Source organism: Squalius cephalus (genome assembly GCF_949319135.1).
Source record: "Squalius cephalus genome assembly, chromosome: 17".
Taxonomy (NCBI): domain Eukaryota; kingdom Metazoa; phylum Chordata; class Actinopteri; order Cypriniformes; family Leuciscidae; genus Squalius; species Squalius cephalus.
In genome coordinates this window covers 19,387,334-19,407,762 of record NC_137138.1, presented here as the reverse complement: position 1 = coordinate 19,407,762, position 20,429 = coordinate 19,387,334, and the positions used below count along the sequence as shown (strand labels likewise).

Genomic DNA, 20,429 nt, shown 5'->3' with positions numbered 1-20,429 from the left:
CACATAGTTCGATATAACAGCTGAGCACCACAGCATCTGGATACAGCACCACACATGAATTCTTAATCAAAACACAAAATAAACAATTAAACAATCAGTTCTTAATAGATATCTTCCTAATTTACATTGCACTGAATATAATCTAAATGTACACTTACATTTAAGATAAATATAAGGCAGTACAAGCAGTGGATTTTTTTTTTTTTTTTCCAGTGCAAATATTTTACTTTTTTCAATTTTATTCCTAATTAAATAGCACAAATTTCTTCTTATTCCATCAGGTTTAGGTTTTAACTTTGAAACATTGTTTTTTTTTTTTTTTTTTAAGTTAACAAATGAGACATTAAGCATATGTTATTTGTTTGTTTGTTTTTCAATTTCAATAAAGCACCTTTTTTTTTTTTTTACATTTTGGTCAATACAAACTTCAGTAGAGTGAGAAATTAAAGTATATGACAATATGTGGCCACTGAGGGGAGCCAACACAACTTGTTAAAGTTGATCACACCCGCAGAACTGGATAGTGGATGTGTGAAATAGTTTGTGTCCATGCTTTATTATCACAGTCCTGTAATGCTCAGACTTACCATTTAAACAAACAAAGTCACAGTTATCCTTAATAATTCTCAAATAATTCTCATTTACTTGAGAAGCCAAATTTCATAAGCTATAATTATATATTTTTAAGATAATATATTTATATATTTCTTGTTTTAAAAAAATATAAGGTATATCGTTACAAACGATTTCTATTTTAAATAAATGCTGTTCTTTATTTAACTTCTTACTCATCAAAGAATAACTGAATATCAAATCAGCAAATTAGAGTGATTTTTGAAGGATCATTCGACACTGAATACTGGAGTAATGGCTGATGAAAATTCAGCTTTGCATCACAGAAATAAATTATATTTTAAAGTATATTAAAATAGAAAACCATTATTTTAAATTGTATTAATATTCCACAATATTACAGTTTTTTCTGTATTTTTGGTCAAATAAATGTCGGCTTGATGAGCTTCTTTCAAAAAAATAGTAATGTTTCCAAACTTTTGACTGGAACTGTGTACATATATATATATATATTGGCTGGTACTGGTAACACTTTACAACAAGGTCTCATGTGTTAACAATAATTAATGTATTTACAACACATTTGTTACAGTATTTATTAATCTATGTTAATGTTAGTTAATAAAAATCCAGTTGTTCATTGTTTGTTCATATTAGTTCACAGTGCATTAACTAATGTTAACAAATACAACTTTTGATTTGAATAATTAGTAAATGTTAAAATGAACATGATCTAAGACTCGAATTAATGCTGCAAGAAGTATTGTCCATTCTTTGTTTATGTTAACTAAATTTGTTAATTAATATTAACTAATGAAACCTTATTGTAAAGTGTTACCCATTAACTTTTTTCATAACTTTTTTCAATTCAAGCTTAAAATGAGAAAACAAAATCAAGATATATTATCTGACAACATCTTATGTTTTGCTTCTCAAATAAATATGTACTGGTTTAAGGATGTTTAGATATTTGTATTTGTATCATTTTTTCTCACACCCCTCCACCCATTTTTGGTGTGAAAAATGAGTCGAAACATTATGAACAGGAAATGCAACATCTGTAAGTTTCTCAACTGACAGGAAAGCGTACAGGCAGTTGTACTCCGAGTGAACCTCAGTGAGGCCCTCTGTGGTTTTCAGTGCCGTCCTGAAACACGGTGTTCATTAGCACTTCTGTTTTCACTGTTGAACCTCTGATGCCAGATTCAACGGGTAAGTTCCTTTGAAAGTATTTCTTCTACTGTTGTCTGAGAACGGTTTCTATGGATCTTTGATTTTTCTTTTATGCACCTTGTTTTTCTCCGGATGAGTCTTGTTCGATGTATTATCCATGTGTGACCAGGATTTGTGTGCTTTTGATGAAAATGAAAAACCAGTGACACCTCTCACATCTAAACCATTCTCTGCTTTATTGATTCTGTTTCCTTTGCCGCTCATGCCGTTGCCTTATTTTCAGACTGAAAAAGAGAGGGATCAAAGAGAGGAGTGGAAAATTAAGTGGGGGGGAAAGGAGGGGCTGTGGAGAACAGTGAAGTAGAAAGGAATGGAGAGCGTTTCATCGGATCAGTCAGCCAGCGTGGATGAGCTGGTGGAAGCCTGCATCAAAGCCTTTGGTCAGTGCTCATATTTGCTTCTTCCTTCTCTTGTGTAAACAATCTGATCAGCCATTCGGCACAGCACTGGCTTTTTCAACTGTGTACTTGTGTCTGTTTATCAGTATTCTCTCCCACACTCTTCAATATTTCTCTATAGCTCTGGGGTCTTCGAGCAGGGACCCCCTATTACTATACAATAATCTTTTAAGAATGCACTAGAAAAAATGGCAACAGTTCACCCAGAAATATCAATTCTGTCATCATTTACTCTTGTTGTTCCAAACCTGAATGAGTTTCTTTCTTCTGCTGAACACAACATTAGATATTTTGAGGATGATGGTAACCAAACAGTTGATGGACCCCATTGACTAAAATACTATGGAAGTCAATGGGGTCCATCAACTGTTTGGTTACAGACATTCTTTAAAATATTCTCTTTTGTGTTCAACAGGAGAAAGAAATACTTACAGAGCAACATGAGGGTGAGTAAATGATGACAGAATTTTCATTTTTGGGTGAACTATCCCTTTAACTGGTTTTATTCAAAACCAAAATATAATTTAATATTGCTGAATCAACCTAAATACATTAAGTTATACCAACAAAATATTTTTGTATGGGTTAAATCAAGTTAAAAACAGCTCTTTAAGGTAACAATTGCAGGTTACCACTTTTTACAGTGTGGTCTATAACTTGCATTTCACTTGGGATGGACAAAGAAAAATGTAGCTGAACTTTAGCTTTTAGACCTTTGGGTTGAATTTAGCTGAAAATGTTAAGAGCAGAAATGTTCAAGCTATTAAATGAAAATCATAGGCTAATGGACTCATTTTAATTCATGTGCAAATCGCTGTCTGGTTTTCTGTCTTCCTCACAGACAATGAAGGCGCTCTGAAGGAGACGTTTCTCGTGCGAATGTTTCTCACCATGCATCCCTGGTTCCTGTCATCCAGTGACCTGGCCAAGAAACTCATGCACAAGTATCCTCCTTCCTAAGACCTGTCACATTATACTTTCTGAGAACTCTGCATTTCAAATAACTAGCATTAAAGTCAAATACCAAATAAATGCAAGTCTTTGTACATTTAGTTTCCGATGTGATGCCTGCTTTTATGCCAGACATTTAGCACTTAGTACAATCGGCCATGGGTGGGGCTTGTCATTTATAGAGAGGGCTGACAGCATCACAAACTGTTTCCATCACTCTCCTCACAGCTGATAATAGTAATAAAGTGGAGCTACCTTGACAGTATTACAGGTCTCAGGAACAGGATTGTTCTGCAAATCGCCAGTCTCAGATTTGTCATCTTGTCAAGTAGGTTAAAGACCCATTTGTTCACCTATTTATTTTATTTTTTTACATAGACATACAAAAGCTTAATAACTGTACCTGCGCTACATGGCAGCTAAAAGCGTGACACCCAAGGTTTGGCTATTTCAGTAACACCCAATGCTAACAAGTGCATGAAGTCAAGTACAGTCCTATCATTCTACAAACCTTTTTAGTAGAGTGGAGCATACCTTTTCTCTTCCAGTATCATTCCCGTCTGAATGTAAATGGCCATTAAATGGACTTCTCACACAGACATTAACCCTGCGTTATCATCTTTTAAAACCCCGCCTTAAAGGTAGGGTAAGCCATTTTTGTGCTGCGTTCCAGTCCACTTTTAGACACGCACTTGTGAACTTCCCTAAGCACTTCCCCTCGATCGGGGGAATCCCTGCCGCCATTTTGAAGCACGTTCCACTTCGTGAAGTGGACGAGGGAAGTTTATATGGACAGACCCTCGTTCCCTCGATTTTGACCGAGGGAGCGAGTCTACTTCAAATGGATGCTGCATTAAACAAATTCTTAAAGGAAATTTTTTTTTTTAATAATAAATCAACTATATAGCTGATTCCAAGTGATCAAGGGCTTAGGACGTTCCAATTCAGCCCATTGCAGTTTCCGCCAGTAGTGGGCATTCGTGCAACGTAAGCAATGAAGTAAATCCGAGTGAACGAGACGGAGGGAAGTTAGCGAGTGAAGGGCATGACAATTTTGGACTGGAACGCAGCATTGGAGTGGCTAGCAATAGCAAGCTAGCACCTCACTTCAGAGCGTTTCCAAAGCCACACCTCCTTCAAAACACATGAACGCACACAGCATGCAAAGCATCACGCGTTAAACTACCTCATGTCTCAAAGCACATTACATTTCATTTGGACCAAGCGCAATGATTGGACTAACATTGTATGGGCCATCCACAGACTATATATAAATACATTTAGACCACTTAACTTTTAGTGATTGCTATAAGGATGTGAATAGACATTCAACCAGCATTACAAAAAATGTATCTGGAACAAATCGCATACCCTGCCTTTAAAAGCAATTTAGCTCTTTCAAATGACATTTTATATTAATTTAATTAAATTTATATGTAAAAATTACATCCATGTATGGTAGTAGCCTATTTTATGTCATTAGGCTATACTAATATGCACGACTTTTTCATCTGTGTTTACTGATGTTATAGTATGTTCCGAATCAATGCATTTTGTCAAGAGAAGTGAACTTCGACTGATATCCCGTGCTCAGGAAATGGGGAGCAGTGAACAATGAAGCAACTCTTTTGCAGCTTCTCATGCATGACGCTGCAATCTAAAACCTTGATGCTCAAGTTTGAAAAAAAATATATATTTTTTCCATTCCACTTCCACATTTCCTCAGGGGACACGTTTTAGGGGCCACAGAACATATTTTTGCTTTTAAAAATGTGAGACGCAAAGTAGAGAAATAGAAAAACACTGCTTTTTTTTGGAAGTTTTGTCATGCGTGAGATGCTGCCAAACATGCGATATGCAAGTGCACTGGTCAAGCACATCTGTCTATCGCATTTACATAGAAAAACAGTAAAAACATGTTATGTGTGAAGTGCACAGACCCTTAAAGAGGACTTACTCACTATTAATGCTAATGGTTTTGAAATTACATGTGCAAAATCATCTATGTGGTGTTTATGTGTCCAAATACTATTTGGCCATCTGGTGTAGAATTCCTGTAAAGATGTGATGCTCTGTGTCATAAGGCAGCTGGGTTGGATCACAGAAGTGTATTGTGAATTCACATAAAACAGTTGAGGCAAGACTATTCACTGAAAATACTCGTCCTCCTGATGTCTTGCCCAGACCTATTTCATGCACAGCTACACTGTGTCATAGTTCTCTCTGTCTTCTGTCTCTTTTTCTCTGTCAGGTACTGGATATCTGAGTTCCCAGCTGAGTTTGACCTGAACCCCGCACTGGCAGAGCAGATCCGTGGTCTGAAAGAGCGACTGGAGCAGAATGGAGATGTGAGGCGTAGCCTGCTCATCGACATAGACAGCATGTGAGTCACAGGGCCACAGTATTCACCCAAAACGCTGCTCCTTTGATACGGAGGGTTGGAGAATATGGACTGAACATCACAAACAAGCTGCATGTCTGAGACACTCAAACAGCTGAGAAGTTATAGGTCAATGACATATTAGAATGTCAAAGATGATGGAAAAGTCTATATATAACGTTGGCCTTCATTATAATCTAAAAACCTTTTAAAGATGTGTATTCAATCAATATTGTATGAACTGCATTTAAAATACTTTTGAATCACCTAATAGATCCAGAGTGTCAAGTCAATGAGTCTTTAGTACATATTAAACTTAGGTGTCTATTTTTAAGTTAAATTAAAATCTACTTAAATATCAAATCAATATAAATCACTAATCCAAACTATAGCCATCATGATATATAGGCATATGGCGAAAGAACAGAAATACAATGTCTTGTTTGTTTTGCCTGTAGCCCATCATACGAATGGCGACGTCAACTAGATGAGACTGTCCAGAAGAAACGCAAGACCTCACTTCTTTTTGACCACCTTGATGCTTCCACCCTGGCTGAACACCTTACGTATATGGAGTACAAATCGTTTTGCAAAATTCTTGTAAGTCTCTTAATTTATAGATGCAGTATTAATCACATGTTTGTGCTTATAATAGCATGACCTCAAGTCTTATTTCATATCGCAAATGAAAAATCTGTTCCCCCTCAGTTCCAGGACTACCACAGTTTCGTGATGCACGGCTGCACGGTGGATAATCCTATTCTGGAGCGTTTTATTACTCTGTTTAACAGTGTTTCCCAGTGGATCCAGATCATGGTTCTCAGTAAGCCTACAGCTCAGCAGAGAGCCACTGTCATCAGTGAATTCATCAAAGTGGCCCAGGTTAATCCAACTCGCTTGCTTGCTTTTTATTTAAAGACATGTAATCTGTTTACAGCGGGATCCAAAAGTCTAAGACCACATGGCAGATCTGTGATTCAGAATCTAATTTAACTGAAAACAAACAGAATGTTTTAGGATTTTAACATTCATATATATGAAGAGTTCAGATGCAAAAGCCTCTAAGTGCCATCTGAAATGTTCTTCTAGAATGATCATTTTTTATCAAGTTTGTATATTTAAGTTCAATAATTTCAATTAAATGGCAATGCAAATTACCTATTAATTGTCATTTAAGTGAAATTACTTAACTTAAATATACAAGTTTTACAAAAATGATCATTCTAAAAGAAAATTTCAGATGGCACTTAAAGGCTTTTGCATCTGAACTCTTCATATATATGTGTGTGTGTGTGATCATATGATCTTATAGAAAAGGGAAAAGGTCAGATGTTTTTATTAGACTCCGGCTGTCAGTCTAAATTCATGTTAATTTTTCAATTTTATGATGATAAAAAATAAAATGATTAAATTATAAAAATGCATGATGGTCTTAGATTTTTGGACCCCATTGTTTTTATTAGGTCTGGTCTTATAGTTGGTTTGTTGTGTGTGGTTCAGGTACACCCTACTTTATAGGGACAAAATGCTCTCACAAAGATGTCAATATCCCATGTCCTTGTGGGGAAATTGTTTTGGTCCACATGAGGAAAAACGCTTGTAATAGCCCCTTTCACACGGAGATTCCGGAAAATACACGGATAAACTGACCCGGATTCGTTTGATTTTGGTTCATTCACACTGCCAGTGATTTTGTGGAATCAGAGTGCGTTCACACACAAGCCGTAAAAATCTCGTAAAGACACGTGACATCGATGTGACTTGTAATATCTCAGCAGCGTCTTAAGTTTGCTTATGCGCTGCGATTTGTCTCTCTCGAGAAACCACGCTTGTGCATTTTTTTTTCTCTGATTTGATCATAAACATTCGCATTACGTACCGTTTCAGTATCTGGCGAACGATCCCAGCTTCAGCGTCATCACTACGACACGGCATTATTACGGCTTTTGTTCACACAGCGCGCGTTCCGGGACTGAACACGGCAATGTTACTAGGTCCCCAACCCGGCATCGATCCCGGCATCAATCCCGGTTGGTGTGTTTGTGTTCACACAGAAGGTGTTCTGGCAATTTGCCGGCAATTTCCCGGGTTCAAACTCAAAGCACTGTGTGAAAGGGGCTCATATGGAATGTTCTCATAAAACATGAAAATGCGTGTGTGTGTGTGCAGAGGTTACTACAGCTGCAGAACTTTAACACACTGATGGCTGTAGTGGGTGGGCTCAGCAACAGCTCCATTGCTAGACTCAAAGATACCCAGGCGCTCATCAGCAGCGAGACGCGTAAGGTAAGGACTGCCAGAGAGCAGCTTTTATAAACACACCTCCAATACTGGCGAGAAAAACAAACAGCTGTAACACTCCAAATCTGGCTATGGGAGATAAGATTCTTAAGTTCCACTTTGCTTTAGGTGGCTTGAGTGCCATTTTCATACTCTCTGCCAGATTGCACAGAAATATCAATACTCAAGTCAAGTGCTCTGTTATCAGGCAACCAAACATGAGCAGAAATATATTTTACCCATGTACCAACCTCTGAAATCCCCTTTCCTCATATTTCGGCTGCAGCGACCTTCATCCTAACTGATGGCCTCCTCTGTGTTTAATCAGGTGTTTGATGGATTGGTGGAGCTGGTCACTTCCTCTGGAAACTACAGTCGCTACCGTCAGCGATTCTCTGAATGTTCGGGATTCCGCTTCCCCATCCTCGGGGTGCATTTGAAGGACCTGATTGCTGTCCATGTGGCCCTGCCTGATTGGTTTGACCCAGAGAAGACTAGGGTCAACCTAACCAAGACCCATCAATTGTATGCCATCCTGGAAGAGCTGGCGCTCATTCAAAGCACTCCACCCAATATAGAAGCCAATTCAGACCTGCTGAATCTGCTTATAGTGAGTCTATTATGGGTGGGGCGGGTTTGCTGTAATCAAAATCCAGTGATGGCAAAGTTGAATTTTCAGAATCCTTACTCTAGTCATTACTCAGAAATCATATGCTGATATGGTGTTCAAGAAATATTTCTTATTATTATCAATGTTGGTAATGGTTGTGCTGCCTACTATTTTTAAACTTTATTTCAGGACTCTTTGATTAATAGAAAGTTCAAAAGAACATCATTTATTTTAAATGTTTATATATTGTTTGTATAATTTTATAAAGAAATAAGTATACATAAATCATGACAGAATTTTTACTTTTGGGTTAAATATTTATTTTAAATACAGTGAATTGATATTTAAGCAGGAAACGTTGAGGTTGATATAGCCTTTGAATGACTTGTCAAATCTACATCAGTTATCAATTGTTGTACATCATTTGCATTTCTTCTGTATCTGTCTAGGTGTCTTTGGACCAGTACCACTCAGAGGACGAGATATATCAGCTATCTTTACAGAGGGAGCCTCGCAGTATTAAACTATCAGTGAGTCACCCCAACAACACACCATCTGCTCAGATAGCAAATCAGTGGCCACCATGAAGTAGAACCACCAATTACAACCACTAATGACACAATTTGACAGATTAATTGTCCCATATTGCTTGCATAATCCACTTATGTAGACTTGCAGCTGGGAGACTGAACAACTACTCTATATTTATTCTGTTCATGCTACGGACGCCAGTCATTTATCCATATCTACTGGTGCCTTATTTCCACTTGCTAAGTGAATACACCATTGATTTCTGGCTTCTTAGACTTCCAGCTCAAAGTCACAGTCTCCCCTAATAGAAGAGTGGGCATCTTCAGTCAAACCCAAAGCAGATCCAGCGATTATCAACAAGCACATTGAAAAAATGGTGGAGGTATGTGACATGCACTACTTTCAATTCATTTATTATAAATCTCAGATAAACTGATTGCACAGAATATAGTTTTGGAATAGTAAGTAAAGGTTAAAGTAAAGTGAGCAAGTCTTTATCACAGAATGTATGCAATAATGAGCTGTGTAAAACTAGCACAAACTAACTATGTTAGATATCTGGGACAATGGTCAGTTATAAAGTTTGCGTCATTCTATATTATTTTATATTTATATATCTACACATATACTATGTGTTCGATAAAACAGTATTGTTTTACTGTATCACAGTGACTCCTGTTGATTACATCAACAGGTCGTGAATAGTGACTTTCTTTCATTCACTGATTCAAAAACACTAATTAAATAAGGAACGAAATAAATGACTGACGTTATGAGTGAGTTACTCAACCAATTTGTTCAAAAACACTGATTAATGCAAAGTGAAACAAGTGACTTACCTTATGAGTGAGTCATTGAATCATTCACTCAACCAATTAATTTAAAACACTGATGCATTCAAAAATAAAATAAAAAAAGTGACTGACCTTTTGATTGAGTCATTGAATCATTCACTCAACCGATTCAAACATTGATTAATTCAGGAACATAAGTGGAAAGCTTTCAAACTGTTCATTCTGATTTTTGTTTGGACATATTTTCATTTGGTGGAGCAAAAATAACTGATAATATTGTGTCTATAATAATAGTGTGAAATGTAAGTTACACTGTATTAACTTTAAATTTATAGAATGGCTGAATAAAAGAAAGATCACGCTATTGCATAAATTTGACAAGTTTTCCAGAGAGCTGTGTACTAAATGATTTTGCGGTGAAAAAGAACTAATCGGAAGATGTTTTATTTTCAGTCAGTGTTCCAAAATTTTGACACTGATGGCGATGGCAACATTTCCCAAGAAGAGTTTGAGATCATCAGGAGGAATTTCCCTTACCTCGGCAAGTTTGATGAACTGGACCAAAACCAGTGGGTTTATCAAGACATCTGTCCAGTTTATCTAGAGGAATTATTTCCCCTCATTTGTCATAGTCTCCAGTACAGTAAAGGTCCCATCTTTCTCTTTTTCATTTTCTCTCCCAGGGACTGTAAAATTAGCCGAGAGGAGATGATTGAGTACTTCACAAAGGCGAGCTCCTTACAGAACTGTAAGATGGGTTTTGTTCACACTTTTACAGAGACGAGCAGCGTCAAGCCTTCATTTTGTCGGCACTGCTCTCGCTTGGTGAGTACACATTTTATTTATGGCTCGAATTCTTTATCTTCATCTCCAACGTGATGACAGCCCACACATAAGATGAAATAAGATCTTTTCACTGTCATGAGAAACAGACATCCAGATCTGTATTTATTTCAAAAAGCACAGATGTACATAATGCCTATTTTATTATCACTCAGAAGCCAGATTGTATTTATGGCTTGCATTTGTTCATGTTTGTCTCCGATGGTGTTTGTGCTGTTTTCGCTCAGTGTGCAGCAGTGTGTTTTTGGGTGTGTCTGAGGGAAAGATGTTGTTGTGTTCACAGACGGTACTTGGGTGTAGATAGTAACCACTTCCTATTTTCTAATTTCCTGTCGAGATCCACCCCAGAACAGAACCTGTTTTCCTTTTTCTTTCGTGTTCTTTTTTCTGAACCAGCATTTTTTAAAATGTTCAGTGAATGTAATTTAACATGTAATTAAATTAAAGGTCTATTTTTCTTCATTAAAATATTTACATATAAAGAAATAAGCAGTATTTCTGAAAAAAAATAACAATATGTCAACTCACATGACATATAGAATCCAGTCATATCATTAGAGCAAGGAAACAAGAACTAACTATATTTTAATTTGGTAGAAAACTAAATTAAATATACTATATACACTAGCGTTAAAAAGTTTGGGGTTAGTAAGGGGTCCGTTTTTTATAGAAATTAATACTTTTATTCAGCAAGGATGCAATAAATTGATCAAAACATGTATGTTGTTACAAATAAATACAGCATTGGTGAGCATAAGATACTCCTTTTAAAAACATTTTTAAATTCTTATAAACCCCAAACTTTTGAATTTCTGAAATGTTACACTCAAATCAACATGTCTGGATTTCTATTCATCCAATTATGAATAAAAAATATGAATATAGTTCCAACTCAAAGCATCTTACAATGGCATCTGACTGGATTGAACAAAATGTTTACAAACTGTGTTATATAGCTCATTTTAATGAACTGAAGAACCCAGAATCCATTTCAAACTGATTTTTTTCCAAGTTTTTCTTACATATTTTGTCATTTTGAGTTATTTTATATATGCTAATTCTTGCAGATATGGGGATTTTTCAAACAGCGATGCAAATGCAAAGGTATGAAACCAAATGAACTGTGTGTGTTTTTATGTGTGTGTGTGTGAATGTGGCATTGTGACCCTCCTGTAATTTTTTTCAGTGTGTGGGGTAAGCTGTCATAAAGACTGTTGCAGTCATTTGGCCATTGAGTGCCGCAAGCGGGCACAGAGCGTCAGTTGTCACAAGGACGTTTCCTTTAAGGCCACGCGCTCCTTCAGCTTTCCGCCTCCCACCAGCACAGAGCAGATAGCAGAGTCCCCAGGTAAATGCACATTAATACGCAAGTGTACTTGAATACAAGACTCACACACACGCAAGTTACATTACACAATCCAACATATATATATATATATATATATATATATATATATATATATATATATATATATATATATATATATATATATATACCTTAACCAAGTTAAATTGCTTTTTAAATCAAAATGTGACTCGTATTTTTAAATATTTTACAAAGAACAGATGTATTCTACTTACAAATAAAATAATCAACAATATATTACTGTAAATGTGTAAGAATCCTCATGTACCTGCAAATAAATAAATTAAATTAAAATTAAAAAATATTTTACTGTAAAGGTCCATGTATTGTTAGCAGCTCTCAGTGATATGTGTCGGGTCCCCGCTATGATAACAGTAACTTCCTCAAATGTTTACAGAACAAGCGGGAACCCAGTGTTCCTGTATCTTTCTCTATTTCTGTTATATTACATGATAGAAAGTATAAGGTCTTCTCAAGCCGTACGGCAAACCTATCTAATCTGCCTGTTACATGTCAAACTAAGATTGCTGAGGGGGAAAAAAATAATACTGTCAAGTTAGCACTTTTAGCACTTTTAAACATCCGATCACTTAAAAATAAATCACTTCTAGTAAATGACTTAAAGGGATGGTTTGGAGTAAAATCAACCTAGGGTCCTTTGCACCATGACCTCAAGCCAAACACCCCCCCCAGAAACCTTTTTTCCCTTGGTTGAACATTATTAAAGTTAGAGCTCATTTAGAGATATCAGCTGAATGGCTTAGTGCAGGTGCTAATGGATCCTAGGCTGTCTCTCGTAAATTACCCCACTAATAATGCCCAGAATGGTACCAAACTTCTACAGTAGTACAAATAGATTCTGTACTCATAAAACGAGTCATTGGAAAGTTTGTGGGTTTGGAGAGAAAGTTTGAAAGTGATTAGGGAAAAGCACGTAAAAGTCCTGGCAGAAAGCCAGTATATCCAACTTTTTGTTTTTTAATACTTTTGATCTGAATCAACATGTACACAGACCCACACACAATCGTAGTCGCACTCTAGATTTACTTATAAGTAATGGTCTAAACATTTCATCGATTGTTATTAAGGACGTAGCACTGTCTGATCATTTCTGTATTTTCTTTGATATATTGATCTCTCCTACTATTGAAGCTAGATCTGTGTCTGTCAAGAAGAGATGCTTAAATGAGAACTCTAGTGTGCTATTTATGAAGGCCATATCTTTAACACCAAGCATATCTGCGGACTCTGTTGATTCTCTCCTTGAGTCCTTTAACTCAAAAGTACAAAGTGTAATTGATGATATTGCTCCTGTGAAAGTCAGGAAGAAGAGTGGCAGACAAAAAGCACCTCGGAGAAACTCAACAGCAGTGCAAAATATGAAAAGACAATGCAGAAAAGCTGAGCGCATGTGGTGGAAGAAAAAAATTGTAGTCCATTATAACATCTATAAAGACAGCCTTCATGCTTTCAATGTGGAACTAGGCAAAGCTAGACAGACTTTCTTCTCAAATATTATAAACAGAAACATGAATAACACACACACTCTTTTTGCTACTGTAGAGAGTGTAACAAACCCCCCAAGCCAGATTCCCAGTGAAATGCTCTCAACAGAAAATGCAGTGAGTTTGCTTTATCTTCTCTGAGAAAATCAATAATATCAGAAAAGCGATCAGCATTTCCTCGTGTAGCACTGAGGTAAGACAGATCAGACCACACCCTCAGAATTGATGTCTGATTTAGAAGAAATTAATGGTAACATTTTGGAAGAAACAGTACAGCACTTTAAGGGTACTTAAAGTTCCAACCTGCGCTCTTGACACACTCCCCACCTCCTTTTTCAAAAGTGTGTTAAACTGCTTAGAAGCAGATCTCATAGAAGTGGTAAACTCATCACTTCTCTCTCAGACTTTTCCAAAGTTCCTTAAAACTGCAGTTGTCAAGCCCCTCCTGAAAAAGAGCAATCTGGATAGCAACATATTGAGCAATTACAGACCAATCTCAAATCTTCCTTGAAAAAGTTGTCTTCAATCAGCTGAATAACTTCCTAACCTCAAATGGATACTTTGACAATTTTCAATCTGGTGTCCGACCACATCACAGCACAGAGATAATAAACAATATTCGGTTCAATAGTGATACCGGCAAAACATCAATTTTGGTATACTCGACCTCAGTGCTGCATTTGACACTGTCGATCATAACATGCTTCTTGACAGGCTGGAAAACTGGCTCGGGCTTTCTGGGATAGGCCTAAAATGGTTCAGGTCATACTTAGGAGGGAGAGGTAATTATGTGAGTATAGGTGACCATAAGTCTGAATGGACATTCATGACATGCGGAGTCCCTCAAGGCTCAAATCTTGCGCCACTCCTATTCAACCTGTACATGCTCCCAATGAGCCAAATAATGAAAAAGAACCAAATTGCTTACCACAGCTATGCAGACGATAGCTTACCACAGCTATGCAGCCCCATTGACTCCCTGTGCCAATGCATTGATGAAGTCAACAGTTGGATGTGGCAAAACTTTCTTCAGTTAAATAAAGACAAAACCGAAGTCATTGCGTTTGGAAACAAAGATGAAGTTCTCAAGGTGAACGCCTACCTTGACGCTAGGGGTGTAACAACTAAAAATCAAGTCAGGAATCTCAGTGTGATTCTGGAATCAGACCTTAGTTTCAGTAGTCATGTCAAAGCAATAACTAAATCAGCATACTATCATCTCAAAAATATTGCAAGAATTAGATGCTTTATTTCCAGACAAGACTTAGAAAAACTTGTTCATGCTTTCATCACCAGCAGGGTGGATTATAAATCACTCAGTGGCCTACCTCAATACATTGCATATATGCTCACTAAATATAAACCTAACAGATTGCTCAGATCATTAGGATCACATTAGCTAGAAACACCAAGGGTTCACTCTAAGCAGCATGGCGAGTCCGCTTTTAGCTATTATGCTAGCCGCAGCTGGAAACACCTTCCAGAAGAGATCAGATGTGCTCCTAGTCACATTCAAATCCAAACTCAAAACATCCGTTTAGCTGTGCATTTACTGAATGAGTACTGTACCACTGTACGTCCGACTGATAACACTGTACTTTATTTTGCATCCTCCTTTTTATTCTAAACTGAACTCAAATGAGAATTGGGTGAGAGAGATGAAACCATGCTGATGGCCTGGGTCTGTGGTGGAGTAGTGAGTTTGACGTGATTAAACTCGAGGTTTTGTGGGGTGCAGACTGGATCGATTCCATTCCAAGAGCTTCCAAACAAATGGGTTTTTGGGGTGCGGACTGATGAGGCAGTGAACCCGAGGTTAACCCGTGAGTCAGTCCTAGAGCTCCTCCTGTCCGATTTTAGGGAAAAATCGGGTCTTTCGGAGACGTCCAATAGATTTCTTAGGCTCCGAAATAACACCACAGACAGTTTAATCACCATGGGAAAATCTCAGAGTAAAACTGGGAGTTGTGAAAAAATATGATACACCAGTGTTTTGCCAGATGAAAAGTTTATCAGTGAAGCACACGACGAAGGATGATTCCAGGAAATAGTCTTTTAATCAAAACCCTCAAAGAACAGGAAGAGAAACTCAAAAACAACAACCATCCAATAAAGACGAAGACAGAACACTTGACAGTACAAGACTAATGCCTGGCTCACACTACAGGAGTTTTAGGCCGATTTATGCCCGATTTCCCCCTCCCGAGAATCGGAGAAAAAATCTTGTCGAGGACCTCGATCGGTTGCGATGTTCGGCGCAGATTATCTGGTAATGTGAGGCGTTCACAGATAGAATCTTGCCCCTCTCGATCTGCTCTCACACAAATTGGGCTCGCCCCGATCATATCAAACATGTTTGATATTTAAGATTTTAAAGGGGTCATATAATGGTACATGCACTTTTACAAGTTGATTGTACTGAAATGTGTGTTGGCAGTGCCTGTACACAACCATCATAAAATGATAAAAATCCATCCAGTGGTTTTTTTTTAATCTCCTTATATGTTTGACCCCCTCTGAAATCAAGCCGTTCGACCGTGTGACGTCACACGGTCGGACGCCCCTCCCACGATTGTGATTGACAGCTGCAGCGTTTCAAAGTCAACTCCATGGTCATATTTAGATAAGAGAAGAAACCATGGACGAAACAATGGATGAAGGCGCAGCAGGTACATCCAGGGAGTGATTTTTTTTTTTTCCCAGTATGGTAGGGGAAGACTCATGAATATTCATTAGGGAAGTCATCCCTGATTGGTCTTAACCCCAGTGACGGGTAGGTTTAGGGGCGGGGTTATGGAGGTCATAAGACCCCCAGTGACGGGTAGGTTTAGGGGTGGGGTTAGGGGTAGGTCATCAGACCAATCAGGGATGACTTCCCTAATGAATATTCATGAGTCTTCCCCTACCATCCTGGGAAAAAAAATATCGCATCCCGGGAATGTGCCAAGCCGTGGCCCCACGTCGCCAGACTATTTAAATTTTCTGAACAAGTTAATGATAGTTTTCGCTTCAAGTGTTTGCTGTGTTTACCAATGTAAGCACTGTGGCAGTAGTAATGCAATATTTAGAAAATGTACTCTTGTACTCTTGATACTCAAGTACTTTTAAAAACAAGTTGTTTCATATTTGTTAAAATATTATAATGTTATTTTTTTCCATCTATGTTGATTATGAAAAGTGAACAGCATGAGTAAGATGCGCAATGTATCGGGAGACATAGAGTGGGTCAGACATGATTTTGACCACTTCATTAAGTTTTGTTTTGTAGAAAGTCTTTCTTTAAAGTGAATTTCGTTTTGTATAAATTGTTTCTTAATTTATATCATTTTTATATCAACCAATTGCCTGGATTTAATAAATAAGAAGCAAATACCAGACAATATAATCATGACTTCTTGGAAGCACCGGCGCGGTCACTTGCATTGCTCGTGAACTGGAGCGCATCTCATCAAAAATGAACCGAAACTCAGTGTATGAGAAATACATCTACAGAAAGCTTGAAATGTCTTTAAACGAAACAATTCAAAAGGAAAAGAAATAGGCTACTCTCTGATTATGTAATCCATGATGTGCATTTCTCTCTATAGGCGCGTTCACTATATGGCGATCATCAACTTCATCTTTGAAGCCGACACTGACAGAAAACACTAGTTTAATAATAAAAATCAATGCACACGTCACCGGATTTACAAATGCACATCTTGCTTGTTGCACGCACACATATTATGTCGAAATAACGAGATATTATGTTGAAATAACATTATTAGTATAACTCTTTAAGAATATTTGATTGAATGAATGTTGTGCTTGGTCAATTTAATAAAAGTAATACTGTACTTGTGACAATTAAAATAATTGAATATTAAATATTAAGTGGCGAATTTTTGTAAAAGTATGTATATAGGCTATCTACCACCCCCTCATCACCTGCGTTAAAAAATAAATAAATTGGGCCCGATCTCAAAGTACCGGTAGGTTCAAAGTCTCTGTGGTGTGTATGTGCGTGCGTGTGTCTCGTGGTAATGCAAATCCCATGTTGACTGCTTTAAAATGCAATGTTTGAGAGATGCTTCTGGTGTTACATCTAATATGTTGTATAGTCAAGTGTTTTACGGATATTCATAACATTGCTTATATGTAATGTGGTGTAGGCTATGGCTGGTCATAGTGCTGTTGGTTATGTTTAACGTGATGATTACGTGCTGCGCGAATAGAGTATATGATTATTATAAATATACATACTGTAGGTTAATAATTGTGCCCTCCCATGCATTTAATATGCCCCCCTTAAGACTGAGGTCTGGCGACGGCACTGTAGGACAGATATTGTGTTTACATGCTTTTCCGCTTCAGATCTGCTGCGTGAGATCACATGAGGCGCTTCCTCTGGCAAGACAATCTTAATAACATTTTGTAGTGTGTGTTGCGCCGCGATTTTCAAATCTTGTAGTGTGAGCATGTTTAAGATTTGAGGGAAGAAAATCTGCAAAGATTCTCCTTAAGTGTGTGCTGCAACCAGATTTTCATTTTAAAACTCCTGTAGTGTGAGCCAGGCATAAGACTTAAATACACAGGTAACAGGGAGGAACTGATTGACAAGATAATTGACACACAGCTGAACCAAAATAACTAATGAGGAGGGTTACCATGGGAACAAATGAATGGCGGGAAGCTGAACAAAAGAAACTAAGAATAGAGTCCAAAAACAAACAGACATGTAACGATGTCTCTTTTAATTTCTTTTATAACTGTTTTAATTTTCCTTGATTTTATTTTGTGATTATATTAATTCCTTTCTTTGCCTTGCCTTGCCTATTGTCAAGCTGAATACAATTCAGTGTGATTGAAAAAAAACACACATTTGTAATTCAATATTAAAAAAGCATTTTCATTAGTGTTCAGTAAAACCAGATCCTGTCTAGTGTACCATACTATCTATCTCTTGAAGAATAAACGATGATAGTAACTTGCAGTGACTTTCAAGATTTTTTTTCTCTCTCTCTCTCTCTCTCTCTCTCTCTCTCTCTCTCTACAGTCATAACAGACGGCTCTCAGGAGGAACTGGATGAGGTTTTTGATGTCCACCTTTGATGAGGTAAGAAAAGAAGATGCATATTGCCAATACATTCACCTCGTGGTTGAGAGATTTTTCATTAAGTCTTTCTCATGAAGAGAAATCCATCAACTGGCATTAGATACGTTCCTCTCCTCTCTATTTCCATAGGAACATCCTGGAGCAAATCCATAAGCAACCGCAGCAGCAGAGAGCGAGCAGCACTATTCTCCAAAGCAGCGTGTGTTTGTTCATGCGTTCATTGTCCAATGTGATCCATTCTCTTGAATTCTCATACTGTGATTTCTCGTGGGTTGTTACTCAGAAAATAGTACATGGATTTAAAATAAATCAGAAAAAAGTACCACTGTTAAGTTGCAACATTTTTGAAGAGGTCATATAATTTTTTTTTTTTTTTTTTCCCTGCAGTTTCCTGAACTTATCATGGAGGTAAAGGTTTTTTGGTAACACAAGAAATGCTGTGGCGTGATTGGAATGACAAAAAAAAAAAAAGAAAAAGAAAAAAAAGAAAAGAACACATCACATTTTTATATATATATGCAGTATGATCATCTGACACTGCGCTTAAGTGAGAATTGTATTATAACCGAGAATACTATTTTAATTTGGAATTCATGTAACTGCATGATTTCATTGATATCTTTAATCTCATGATATGAATTATGAAGAGAGGACAAGGTCAAATGAATGACGTGTTGCAGACACCATTGTGCCTCGGCCATCTCTCATCACAGGCTTTAATTTCACACCAACAGAAGGCGCTGTTGTTCTAAATTGAGAGACTGATATGACAAGATCTTGTGCTGTCTCATTTGCTTTCTGTTTTTATGTTTATATTATTATTATGCATATTAATCATTTGTTTTCTGTGATGTAGGCTACATTTTGTTGTTGTTGTTGTTTTTTGCCGCGGAGATAAAAATATAATATTTCATCACATCGATAGTAGCCTATAGTCTACTGTTTGTTTGTCATTATTTTTTATTTATTTATTTGATCATAAAAAGATATGACATTGTCAAGGGATGTTGCTGAGGAAACGGCGTCGTCGACATTCACTGTCCATCAAACAGCTATAAGCTGAAAACGGAAGCAAGATAAGCAAGTTTGAAGGATTTTGTATTGCACTATTTACTGCAAACATGCTGTGTGAATCAGCTGAAATTGGCCGAGATCAGAGGGTTAATCTAGCAGGTTGACCTTTAGCTACAAAGCTACATTTATGTTCACAGTTAAGTTGTGCTTTCCACTTGATCAACATGAGCTTTTAAAGTTATTTTTTAACACTTCGGTGAACCGTAAGAGAAAAAATTGCTATGAAACCACAGGCGGCAGTGTGGGCACGGCTTAAATCACAAACTTCAAGGCTTCTATTACTGTCTTCAGTTCCGTGCGTAGAGCCGTAGACTGTAAAGAAAAAACAAGTTCTGTGGCATGTCAAATACTTGCAAATGCAAATTCACTGAGAATAAAAATATGGTTACTGGCTTCGAAAAATTACCCCAACATATCAGGCATTAGGCTATAGGCAGTGTTCGAATTGAGGGGGGGTCCGGGACCTCATTAGCATCAAGGGACCCCCCTGGTCCTCTGGTTTTTCATTAAAACTAAAATAGAAAAATAATTTATTACGCAATATATATATATATATATATATATATATATATATATATATATATATATATATATATATATATATATTCTTTCTCAAAGACACTTTTCGGGCTTTTTTCTGAAGGGATTTACAGACCGCGACGTCGCTGTGTAACTGGCCAACACGATCTCGTGAAAGTGCGTATCTATAGCACCAATTTTATTTCTCGTGCCATTTATACGCCAAAAATAGTTTTTGAGAAATAAAGAAATACATTTCGTGCTATAGACACGCACT

General features: G+C 37.1%; 1 protein-coding gene across 2 annotated transcripts; it reads left to right on the top strand.

The window, feature by feature from the left end:
• Positions 1-1,629: 1,629 nt before the first annotated feature.
• On the top strand, positions 1,630-18,881 carry rasgrp2 (RAS guanyl releasing protein 2 (calcium and DAG-regulated)). 2 transcript variants are annotated; one of them, XM_079846622.1, is made up of 17 exons: positions 1,630-1,785; positions 2,030-2,186; positions 3,046-3,148; positions 3,427-3,483; positions 5,407-5,538; positions 5,994-6,135; positions 6,244-6,417; positions 7,705-7,821; positions 8,144-8,425; positions 8,875-8,955; positions 9,231-9,338; positions 10,204-10,319; positions 10,434-10,575; positions 11,661-11,697; positions 11,780-11,941; positions 18,500-18,559; positions 18,689-18,881. In XM_079846622.1, the coding sequence occupies exons 2-16, from the start codon at positions 2,117-2,119 to the stop codon at positions 18,553-18,555; spliced, it is 1,779 nt and encodes a 592-aa protein (XP_079702748.1). In that variant the 5' UTR covers positions 1,630-1,785; positions 2,030-2,116; the 3' UTR covers positions 18,556-18,559; positions 18,689-18,881. The 2 variants fall into 2 exon arrangements, with proteins under 2 accessions (XP_079702748.1, XP_079702749.1); XM_079846623.1 differs by lacking the exon at positions 1,630-1,785 and having other exon boundaries at positions 2,019-2,186.
• The last annotated feature ends 1,548 nt before the right edge of the window (positions 18,882-20,429 follow it).

Bases quoted from the DNA above. Each gene is read 5' to 3' on its own strand.
- rasgrp2 (XM_079846622.1), top strand. From the start codon at position 2,117: ATGGAGAGCGTTTCATCGGATCAGTCAGCCAGCGTGGATGAGCTGGTG. The intron at 8,956-9,230 runs GTGAGTCACCCC...CTGGCTTCTTAG, and splicing joins CTCGCAGTATTAAACTATCA to ACTTCCAGCTCAAAGTCACA. The intron at 10,320-10,433 runs GTGGGTTTATCA...TTTCTCTCCCAG, and splicing joins GATGAACTGGACCAAAACCA to GGACTGTAAAATTAGCCGAG.